At 51.2% G+C, this 12,180-nt stretch overlaps 2 protein-coding genes across 2 annotated transcripts in view; both read left to right on the forward strand.

Moving 5' to 3' along the window:
• The window catches only part of LOC310833938 (scavenger receptor class F member 2-like), a 49,947-nt gene extending 43,881 nt beyond the window's left edge, over nt 1-6,066 (forward strand). Inside the window, 1 exon segment of the mRNA XM_083717115.1 lies at nt 3,312-6,066. Within this exon segment, the coding sequence (XP_083573241.1) occupies nt 3,312-4,489 (1,178 nt within the window). The 3' untranslated portion in view covers nt 4,490-6,066.
• Nucleotides 499-12,180, forward strand: part of P2RX6 (purinergic receptor P2X 6) — a 70,458-nt gene continuing 58,776 nt past the window's right edge. The window contains 1 exon segment of the mRNA XM_083717433.1: nt 499-559. The gene's annotated coding sequence lies outside the window, so the exon portion shown is untranslated.

Genomic DNA, 12,180 nt, shown 5'->3' on the forward strand with positions numbered 1-12,180 from the left:
CCTTCTCATTTAAGCCCCACAACAACCCTGTGAGGTAGGTTAGGCTGAGAGGTGGGGACTGGTCCAAAGTCACACCCAGTGGGAATTTGAACTCTGGTCTCCCAGATCCTAGTCTGACACTCAAACCACTACATCACCCTAGATCTTTAGGCCAGGACTATTATTATTATTATTATTATTATTATTATTATTATTATTATTATTCCCTAGCCACCCTGGGCAGCTTACAACACATAAAAAATGTAAAACATTAGACATTAAATACTTCCTGATACAGGGCTGCCTTCAGATGTCTTCTAAAAGTTATTTACCTCCTTGATATTTGATGGAAGGGTGTTCCGCAAAGAGGGCACTACTAGCAAGAAGGCCCTCTGCTTGGTTCCCTGTAACCTCACTTCTCGCAGTGAGGGAACCACCAGAAGCTGGACCCCGGGTTCTGGGCTGAACGATTGGGGTGGAGACGCTCCTTCAGGTATACTGGGCCGAAGCCATTTAGGACTTTAAAGGTCAGCACCAACACTTTGAATTGTGCTTGGAAACGTACTGAGAGCCAATGTAGGTCTTTCAGGACCAGTGTTATATGGTCTCGGCGGCCACTCCCAGTCACCAGTCTAGCTGCCGCATTCTGGATTAGTCGTAGTTTCCAAGTCACCTTCAAAGGCAGCCCCACATAGAGCGCATTGCAGTAGTCTAAGCGGGAGATAACCGGAGCATAACTATATCTGGTTTTCCTTCTGTGTGTTGAGGTGATATGAGTCAAGTGACACATTGAACAATTGTAATATAGAAAAAACATTTTGAGCTGTAGCTAATAATGTCATATTCAGAGCTGACCCATTTAAATTAATGAATATGGCTGCTTTATGGAGAAGGGATGAACTCAGTGGTACAGCATCTGCTTTGCATGCAGAAAGGCCTAGGTTCAGTCCTCAGTAGCTTATTGAGGTAGTGCTGGGAGAGAACCCTGCCTGAAACCCTGGGCAGCTGCTGCCAGTCAGTGCGAACAATGCTGGACTAGATGGGTCAATGGTCTGATTCAGTATAAGACTCAGTATTGGGAAGGGCTGTGGTTCACTTGTAGAGCTTCTGCTTTGCTCGCACGGGGTCTCTGGTTAAATCCCTGATGACATCTCCAGGTAGGGCTGGAGGAGACCCCACCTGAAATCTTGCAAAGAAGCTGCGAGTCAGTGTAGACAATACTGAACTTGCTGGGCCCAATTGTCTGCTTCCTACATTCCTACCTTAAGTCAGAGACTCATAAAATTGTAAAGTTGCAAGGGGCCACGAAGACCATCCAGCCCAACCCCCTACAATTCAGGAATTATTTGCCCAAAATGGGTCTCAAACCCACAACCCTTCATACTGTACCTAAGGAGTTATCCCATTCATTGCAATGAATATTTTCTGAAGATGACGTCAGCAGCCCCTGATGTCATCTCTAAGCTTTCATCTGCGGCACTGAGGACTAGAACCCTTAAAAAAGAGAGCTGGGGTTGTCTGGAACTGGGATGGGTGCATCGGTGCTTCCAATGCTTGAAGTCCACATTCCCATCTTGCAGCCTAACCATAGCCAGGAGGTTAAATTGCTATACCAGCCGCTGAGCTCCTTTCTTTTCCCTCTTCCTTTAATTTTGGCAATCGTTACAGAGCAAAGGAATTTGGCCTGAGCCCAGCTCCACCGCAACCCTTCTGCAGCAAATAGCAGGCCTTCGTGAAATAGCCCTGTAATGACTAAAGAATTCTAAGGCCACACATGCGTGACTCCAAAAGAGAGGGAGAAAAAAGAAAACAGAAAACCATAATTGCCAGGCAGAGAGTTTCCCACCAGTGGAAATTAACTCCTGGGATCCCAGTCCTTTATTTCCACAGGTAGAAAAAGTCAATGAGGCACCCAACTCCCCCATTGGACTCCCACCAGCCCCAGCCAAAGAACTACTGAATTAGGCCAAAGGCTCATATTTAGTCCAGCATTCTGTTCTCACTGTGCCCGACCAGATGCCTCTTCTAGAAAGCCCAAAAGCAGAACCTCAGCTCTATGGCTGATGGGAGTTGTAGTCCAAAACAGCAGAAGGGCCACAGGTTTGAGAGAGGCTGCCTTGACATATCTTACAAAATGGGGGGGATGGATCAAGTGCCCCCCCTTCAAGCAGAAGGTGGGGAGGAGCTTGCACTCTCCCTAATTCATTCATAGCTTCATTTATGCCAGGGATGGGAAACCCATGACCTCCAGATGTGGTTGAACTCCAGTTCCCATTATCCCCAATCAGCATAGTCAGGGGTATGATGTATCATTTATTTTGTGCCCTTACCCCGAGGGCCCAAGATGAGCCACAGCTATTTAAAATAAAAGATTAATAATAGTTTTAAATCACCAGAATAAGTTGAGTCCTGAAAATATACGTCTCAAGTGCCAAAGGTCAGGATAAAGAGGTGCATCTTCAGGACTCAACAAAAACTGTACAGTGAACGTGGTAGCTGCACCTATGTGGGATGAGAGTTTCACAACTTAGGGGCTGCCCCAGAGAAAAACCTTTCCCAAACTGCAGATAGCTGCAAGCTTCTGAGATTACTGGAACTACCAAGAGGGCCCCCTCTGCTGAACTTAACGACCGAGAGGCTCTGTCAGGAAGGAGTTTGCCTTTCATATATTTGGGGCCTAAGTTTGTTCCGGGTTTTAAACACCAGCATGAATTGGACCTGGAAACAAACTTGGCAACCAGTGCAGCTGTTTAGAAACAGGGGTTATATGAGATCTAAACAGAAACCCAGCCAGGAACTCGGCTACTATGTTTTCAACCAGCTGAAATCGTCTTTGTGAGCAGCCCCACCTAAAGCACATTGCAGCAATCCCATCTGTAGTCCCATGTCACAGGTGCACCTCAGACACAGCAGATAGTTAACTACCACCTCCTGATGGACTGCATGCATGCAGCTGGAGACTATGCCTGCGTGGAAACTGCCTCTGCTCTTCCCTCTTCAATCCCCTCCTGGTTCTGGGAGACAGGGGTGCAGGACAGGGTGAGGAAGCACCTGGCTCTTCACTTGCCAGCCCTGCAACTTCCTCCTCTTCCTCCAGCTCTGAATCTGCCCTTGTCTCTGATTCTTGCCCGCTGGCTGATACAGATCCCCACAAATCACTGCCCCCTCTCTCCTGAGACAGACTCCAGACCCCCTTTCCTCAATGCACACTTGTCAGTCCCTGGCATCCCAACAACACCTGGAGGGCCACAAGAGTCCTCCATCCTTGTGGGATATTTAAAACATGGCTCCACACTGACCCCTAATGACCCCCGCCTGCTTTCCCTCTGCAGAGAGTGTGAGCGACAGCAAGGACAGAGTTTCCGCTCCCTGCAACCCAGTGGAGAAGGTGGCACCACCCATCAGTGAGGAGGAAGCCGGAGAGTACACCGTCTTGAAAGAGAGCCCCTCCATCCCAGCGGACAGCAGCGAGACGCCCTTGCTCAAATCCTCTGACAGCGAGCGCTCCTCTTCCGGGTCTGGCTCGGTCAGCGGGGCCCTCTATGCCCGGATCGCTCGCCTCTCCAAGCAGTCCAGAGACGAGGATGACAACGCAGGTGCCGCCAAGCCCCCGTCGCCGGAGAGAGCCAAGCCCCCTCCGCCGGACCCCTCGACGAAGCCCAAAGTCTCCTGGATCCACAGCAAGTACAGCTCCAACCAGTCCAACTCCCTGCCCGCCATCGGGATGGCTGACCTGACGGAGCACAAACAGGGCTTGGCAAAGAGAAAGAGGAGCCCCAGCGAGACGTCAGCCGGGGTCCATGGCAAGGTGCCTGCCGCCAGGGGCAAAGAGAAAGCCCCGAAGCACCCGAGGGAGCTGAGCTCCCCCGAAGGCAAGGCCCTCTCCCTGTCCGGGGAGCAGCTGTCCCCGTCCAAGCTCAAGCAGAGACACAAGGCCAGCGCGGAGCACATGGAGAACATCAACGGGGCTGTCCAGAACGTGATCAAGAAGATGGGCAGTTACGCTCCGGACCGGAAAGGGAGCGATGCCCCCAAAAGCCCCAGCCACAGCAAACTACGCTCCGAAGTCATTCACCCCCACCTGTCTTCAGAGGCGGCCACGCTGCTGGCGGCACAACTGAAGGAAAAGACTCAGAGCCTAAACCGGGGTGATGGGAGCACACGGCAGAACGGGGTAAGCCCCCTGCCAGCCCAGAGGGAGAAGCCCACCCCACCGCAGAAGGCCAAGCGCTCCGTGGCCGCCGGCAGCCAGAAGTCCAGCAAGCCCGTGCTGCCGACCTCCCCGAACTTGCAGAAACTGATCAGCCCCGTGGCGGAGGCGCCAGCCGGCGAGCCCAGAAAGGCGGAAAAGCCCAGCTCCGGTGGCAGCCAAGAGCCAACAATGCCTGTGGCCGGGGACCAGGTGGTCAAGAAAACGCCCATCAAAAAGCCCCCCAGGAAGAAGAGCAGAGAAGCCGCCATGGAGCAGCAGCCCAAAGCGGCCACTACGTCACCTCAGACCGTGCAGTAGAAGGTGGCCACGTTACTAAGAGAGGACTGCACACACACACAAAAACAAAGGAAGTGAGGATTGGGGGTTGCGGGGGAAGCACAGAACTTGTCTCGGGGGAAGCCAGGAGACTGGCAAAGACTCTTTTGAGGGTGCCCCCCACCAGTGAGACGTGGACCCTATTGACAACAGAGGCCTTCTCCCTCACCCCCCACCGACAGCAGAACCAAAGCACTTCTGATTTTGCTCCCCCCTTTGTGGAGCGGGAAAGGGATTTTGTGGACCAAGCGCTGGGCGCCTGGGGCTCGGGGAGGGGGAGGGCTTAGCAGGGTGGGTTGGGGGGCTTTTATTTGTACCAGTATTATAATTGCGTATGCCATGCTTCTCTCCCATAGGGATTTCCAAGTTGCTATAACCTGCATCAATGGAGTCGCTGGCTTTCAGGTTCTGAGCATGGTGGTCACAAAAGGCCATGGCATAAGCTCCACGGGACAGAGACCTTTGCCAATCTGCTGCCCTGCTTCCTGACGTCCTGGGCTATCGCTCACATAAAGCCCCAAGCTAAACATCCGCCTGACGCTGGGGCTATGATGGGGCCATGCTGACCAGGGCTGGTTGTAGAATCATAGAATTGGTGAGCTGGAAAGGACCAAAGGGGGTCATTCAATTCAACGCCCTGTGGGAATCATAGCTAAAGAATCCCTGACAGATGGGCATCCAACCTGTGTTTTCAAAACCTCCAATGACGAGAGCCCACCACCTTCCAAGGGAGTGCATTCCATTGTCAAACAGATCTCACCGTCTTAATGCTGAATCGGAATCTCCTTTCTGGTCATTTGAATCCGTTGGTTCAGATCCTTCTCTCTTGAGCAGAAGAATACAAGCTTGCTCCCATCTTCCGTGTGACAACTCTTCAGATATTTGAAGATGGCCCTCATGTCACCTCCCAGTCTCCTCCAGGCTAAACATGCCCTTAACTATTCCTCATAAGGCTTGGTTTCCAGACCCTCAATCATCTTGGCCGCCCACCTCTGCACACATTCCAGCTTGCCACTATCCCTCTTAAACTGTGGTGGACACAGGACTCCAGGTGGGGTCTGACCTAGGCAGAATAGTGTGGTGCTATGACTTCCCTTGATCTCAACCCTGGTCTTCTCTTGCCACAGCCTAGAATTGCATTAGCAGTTGATGGGAGATACAGGTCAGAGGCGTGCAAGGGGGCATCAGGTTGGCAAAGGAGGCTGCTCTGTGGGCATAGAGGCGGGAGGCAACTTTCTTTTCAAGCCGGTCATGTGTGCAGGCCTCGCACTGGCCTGGAGCTTCAGCACACCCAGTCTTGGGATAGCATCCCAGACCCGACTGGGCATGCCTTCTGCTGGAGCTTTTTCATCCTGTGGTGCCAATATGGGCACCGTCCTCCCTTGCAGCCGTGCTGCCTCGAGCTGGCTTCGATGGACGCCCTGCCCCCCCCTTTTTTGCATCAGTGGTTCTGGCCACCATAAGAGGCCTCCTGTCCTGGCTACGACAAGGGCAGTTTGGTACATGTCTAGCGTCTCCATTGAAAGCTTCCTCCATTAAAAAGAAACGGTGTATTTCTAGCTCCGTGTGTGGTTTCGGTGCCTGTGCTTTGGCCTTTCCTGACCTCTTCTCCTAGCAGCTGTCTACTCTTCTGCCAACTGTTTGGGCCCTTCCCTGCAATCTGGTAAGAGTCGGCTGGCCCTCCAGCACACCTGAGATCAGCACCCTCAAGGAACCATGGCAGGTGGGTGGCGAGAGCCGCTGTGCTGAATCTCCCACAGTGCCCTGGGGCAACTGCCATGTTGGTTTGGCCATTCCAAATGGCGTCTTACAGCAGCCCACTGCTGCTGCAAGGATGAGTGCATAAGCATGTCCAGGTCGACTTTTTTCGACTCAGGAGCCACATCTAGAGAAGAAGAGCTGCCCTTTATTAGAAGGCTATGGTCATCAACCAAATGGTATCTCCAGGTATGTTGGGGCTAGGCTCCTTTTTGAAATCCTGAAGAGCCACAGCCAGTGACAACCGCCATGAGTGTCGGGCTACAAGCCCTATCAGCCCTAGTCAGCATAGCCCAATGGCCAGGGAAAATGGGGAATTGTATTCTGCAGAAACCTGGAGGGCCCTATTGGCGACTCCTGATGTCGATACTGGGTTAAATGGACCCATGCTCTGACTTCCTGTGATCCTAAATACAGGTATGTGGCCAAATATACACATCCTCAGCTTCACAAAACTATAAAAGCCCTGCAGGGCTATATTGCCAGTAGCTGCAGGTTAAGGTGTGCAGGGTACATTCATGACAGTCACACCCATGCAAGATTATCTGCTACCCTTCCAATAATTAGGGATGCATTGCAGATCTCCATGGGTTGCCTTTCAGATAGATTTGCTATTTTCTGTGCACACGCACAGGCAAATAATTTTTAGTGCTCCAGTATCTTCCAGGGACGCAGGTGGCGCAGAGACGCAGGTGGCGCTGTGGGTTAAAGCCTCAGCGCCTAGGACTTGCCGATCGAAAGGTCGGCGGTTCAAATCCCTGCGGCGGGGTGCGCTCCCGCTGCTCGGTCCCAGCGCCTGCCAACCTAGCAGTTCGAAAGCACCTCCGGGTGCAAGTAGATAAATAGGGACCGCTTACCAGCGGGAAGGTAAACGGCGTTTCCGTGTGCGGCTCTGGCTCGCCAGAGCAGCGATGTCACGCTGGCCACGTGACCCGGAAGTGTCTCCGGACAGCGCTGGCCCCTGGCCTCTTAAGTGAGATGGGCGCACAACCCCAGAGTCTGTCAAGACTGGCCTGTACGGGCAGGGGTACCTTTACCTTTACCTTTTTATCTTCTCCCAGAGAGACCCAAGTAGTGTTTAACGTGAAGCTCTACTGTGTGGAGCAGAACTTGCACTCGCTGTTCTCTTGCAACTGAAGCACCGTGCATTTTCAGAGTTCCTAGATGCTTCGCTTTGGAGCGTATAGAACTCCTCCTCAGTGTTCTTCCTGCATGTCTTCCACCGGAGTGGCCCTAGGGGGCATGGAACCCTGCTGCGGAAATAGTAATGGCTTCAACTCCTCAAAACCCCAAACCACTACACCACTGTATATCACCAACTCCTAAGAAATGGCCTTTCCCATGACACCCATATACATATACACCCCTGACATGCTACAGAATACTCCAAGCAACCTGTTCTCAAACACACCAAGCAACTAGCATTCAGAAGTGTTTCTGCCTTTGGCTGTGGAGGCAGAGCATAGCCATCATAGCTAGCTGGTGACTGCTGACAGGCTTCTACCTCATGAATTTGCCCAGACCTCTTTAAAGCCATCCAAGTTGGTGGCCATCACTGCCTCCTGTGGAAGGGAGTTCCATAGGTCAGCTATGCTCTGCATGAAGTACTACTTTCTTCTGCCTGTCCTGAATCTTCCAACATTCAGCTTCCTTGGAGGTCCACGAGCTCCAGCATTATAAGAGAAAAACTCTTCTCTATCCACTTTATCTATGCCAGGCATAATTAAATAAACTTCCATCCAGTCGCCTCTGGCTTGCCTTTTCTCTAAAAAAAAAAAATCCCAAACATTGCCATCTTCCTTCATGGGCTCTCCACGTCCCTTCCTGGGTTTATAAGCAATATTCGGAGCAATGATCACACCCTTTTCTGTAGCCATCAAAATCCAGCTGAGGCAATGAGTATTTGAAACCGGAAAAAGATGGACAGACCCTCTTGCTGGAGACTGGGCAGCCGTCAGCTGCTTCCTGGTTTATATTTGGAGCTGAGATGTGGCTTGTGCCAAAGTTCCCTCTTTTTTTCTTTTTTCTTTTTTTGCCTGTTTAGTCTGTGCAGGAGAGCACAAATCACAGCCCAATGTCATCACTATGGCAGGGTCTGGCTTTCATTAGGGCCCACGTGAGCTGCCTCAGCTGATGCCTTGGCCTCCTTACCCAAAATATGTGCTGTGGAGGACGCAGGAGCGCAGCGACACCTTTCCATTCTCTGCTTTCTGCAAGCAAATCAAGGTGAATGTTGTACAAACCGGTTGTCTGCAGGAGCCCCGAGAGCAAGCGAGCAACGTCTGCTTGGTTCCTGGTGGAGCATTGCCCCTGCAACATAGCCAGCCACTAAGTAAAGGTAAAGGGACCCCTGACATTAGGTCCAGTCATGACCGACTCTGAGGTTGCAGCGCTCATCTCACTTTACTGGCCGAGGGAACCGGCGTACAGCTTCCGGGTCATGTGGCCAGCAGGACTAAGCCGCTTCTGGAGAACCAGAGCAGCACACGGAAATGCCGTTTACCTTCCCGCCAGACCGCTACCTATTTATCTACTTGCACTTTGACGTGCTTTCGAACTGCTAGGTTGGCAGGAGCAGGGACCAAGCAATGGGAGCTCACCCCGTCGTGGGGATTCGAACCACCAACCTTCTGATCGGCAAGTCCAGGCTCTGTGGTTTAACCCACAAGAGCTCTGTTGGATCAGGCCGATGACCCATCGAGTCCGGAATCCTGTTGTCACAGCGGCAAACCAAATGCCTGTGGGAAACTGGCAAGACCCAAGCTCAAGAATTCTCTCCTCCTGTGGTTTCCAGCAAGGTATTAAGGAGCATTGCTGCCTTCAGTCGTGGAGACAGAGCATAGCCAGAAGGAACTATCCATTCCAAGATTTGAAAGGTGCAGAGTAAGTGGGCCTGGGTAGATGCTAGCACAAGCCTCCGTTCAACCTTTGAGGAGCAGAGCGGCACCGCATTGCTGGAGCACTGGCCCTGCAGGGGGGAAAGACTACAAGCAGCACAAGAGCACTCTCCCAATCCCCTTGTGGTTTGCAGCAACTGGTATTCAAAAGCATTACTGCCTCTGACTTTGGGGATCTTCATGTTTAAATTTAAATAAGACGCAGCACTGAGCATATTTTCTAAAACACTTCCCCCATTTTGCTAGGCCAAACTGTCTTGCCACCACCTCCCATCCCCGTTCTTCTCTACCCTATGAGGAAACCACAAGTTCAGATTTGCACTAGAAATAAAAGACTCTGACAACTGCTGGAGGAGGCCATTTCCCCAGACAATATAAGCAAGCATATATCCTACAGGGAACCCTGCAGCCAAAGGATTGAACACTCCTGGAGAAGTGATGTAACAGAAAAGGATTGAGGCAAACTGCAAAGGGATAAACTTCTCAATGGATTGGGCCCCCAGTTTACAGAACTAATCCTGCCCCTGAGCAGCTCTCACCCCAGCATATCCCAATTGTGCGCCTCCTGGTGCCTGCTCATCACAATGCAATAGGAAATGGAAGGGGATCTCTGGACTGGCTGCAAATGTTTTGACGGGCCCTTTGATGCAACCTCCACCACCCAATTTCCCCCACTGCCCAGGCCTGCCAAGAGCACCTCAACAAGGCCTGCGAGAGGCATCAGTGTTACTCTAGCGGTACCCCGCAAGCTCCTTGCCAAATGAAACATCTCTGGGCATCGCTGCGGTTCCCACAAGGAGCCCAGCCCTTCCCAGAGACAGGCAGGCAGCCGAGAACTGCACGGAGGCTCTTGCCAGACGAATTAGGAAGACGCCTGGGACCTACATCTGGTAGCTATTGAGTGGGGTTGGGGGGGAGAGGAGTGCAAGGAATTGTGGGAGACTCGATACAGCCGACAGCAGATTTCCCCAACCTGGTGCCCTTTGGTTGCTTGGGGGCATCAGCCTGAGGGGGCACTGGATTAGGGAAGAGTGGTCTACAAAGTGCAAAAGGAGTCAGAAGGGTGATCTGAGAGCTTTAAGAACATAAGAAGAGGCTGCTGGATCGAGCCAGTGGCCCATTTAGTCCAGCATCCTGTTTTCACAGTGGACAACCACATGCCTGTGGAAAACCCCCAAGCAAGATTCAAGCGCAAGAGTGCTCTCCCCTCCTGCGATTTCCATCAGCTGGTATTCAGAAGCATTGCTGCTTCTGACCACAGAGACAGGACTCAGCTATACAGCCGCAAATAAGGCATTTTAAGTGTGTTTTAAAGTGCAATATACAAATGTGACACTAGATGGCAACAGTGAGCTATGGCAAATTCAATGTATTTCCCCCCCCCAAAAAAATATGTTTTTTTTTTCACAGTATTTTTAAAAATGTGTGTAGATTGTACCACAGTCATTGTGGCTAGTAGCCACTGAAAGCCCTCTCCACGAATGTGCAAATCCAATTTTAAAGCCATCCATGGAGAGAGTTCCTTGGTTAACTATGTGTTGCATGAAGAACTTTTTTTTTTAATCTGTCCTGAATCTTCCAACATTCATTGGATGTCCACCACCTCTAGAGGGAAAGAAATGATAGCATGCATCATTTTATAAACTTCTACCATGTCAGCTCTTACCTTCTCAAAAGTTCCAAACGCCACAACCTTTCTTCATCCCCTTGATAATATGGGTTGCACTTTGTTAAACCTTTCCAACCTTACAATATCCTTTGGTGGATAAGGAATGGGAGAGGCTTTTCCCTGGAGTCAGGATGACTCCAAGAGGCAACACAAGTTGGAGGAAGGAGACTTTGATGAGCACCAGGGCAGCAGGAGAGCGTTAAAAAGGCACAGCCTGTGGCTGCCAGCAGTGGCACAGGGGATGCCAAAGTAGACACATGGACAAAGGTTGCTCAACACTCAGTGGCCTGAGTGATAAATATAGGCCGGTAGGCCTCAAACCTGAACACAATAGGATGCAGTCCTAACCACTTTTACCCGAGAGTAGACCCCACGGAATTCAATGGGACTTACTTCTGAGCAGAACTCTGCTCAAATACACACTCTGCTTGCCGTGATTATTATTTTTTACTTCTACTTCTTATGAGTACATGCTCAGAAATAATTCATTCCTGCATCCTCATGTCACAAAACCCTGCTATTCTGCTAAGGGGTGAGAACACTCTGCTCGTGTCCAGAGACACTTAGCCATTATGTACTTATTCTGCATACGCAAAAGGAAGAGAAATTGTTCAGTTTTGGTTTTAGGGGCGACAGCATTCTGCCCATGCTCAAAAGTACATCGTGCTTATTTTGCTTTTGGGGTGGGGCGGTGTCAAGGCATTCAGGCCATGCTCAGAAGCATCCAGTCCTTATTCTGCCCAGGCAAAAGGGAGAAAAAACACATCGGGTTGTGCTGGGGGGCGGGGGTAGGAAGTAGAAGGGTGCTGTGTCCATGCTCAAAAGCACTTACCCCTCATTCTAATAGCTAGAGAAAACCCTTCAGGGTCTGCTGTGAGGGGGGTTAGAAGGGCGCTTTGTCTATGCTCAGAAGCACCCAACCCTCATTCTGCACACCCAAAAGCCAAAGAAAACACTTAAGGTTCTGCTGGGGGGGGGGGTAGAAGGGCTTTCTGCCCATGCTCAGAGGCACCTAGCCCTCATTCTGCACACCTAAAAGCTTGAGAAAACGCTTAAAGGTTCTGCTTTGGCGGGGGGGGGGGTAGAAGGACGCTCTGCCCATGCTCAAAAACACCCACCCCTCATTCTGCACTTCTAAAAGCCAGAGAAAACCCTTCAGGGTCTGCTTGAGGGAAGAGGGGTTAGAAGGGCGCTTTGTCTATGCTCAGAAGCACCCAGCCCTCATTCTGCACACCCAAAAGCCAGAGAAAACACTTGAGGTTCTGCTTTTGGGGGGTTGGAGTTAGAAGGGCGCTCTGCCCATGCTCAGAGCCACCCAGCCTTCATTCTGCACACCTAAAAGCGAAGCA

The sequence above is a fragment of the Podarcis gaigeae genome, assembly GCF_964106915.1.
Source record: "Podarcis gaigeae genome assembly, chromosome: 16".
NCBI classification, from domain to species: domain Eukaryota; kingdom Metazoa; phylum Chordata; class Lepidosauria; order Squamata; family Lacertidae; genus Podarcis; species Podarcis gaigeae.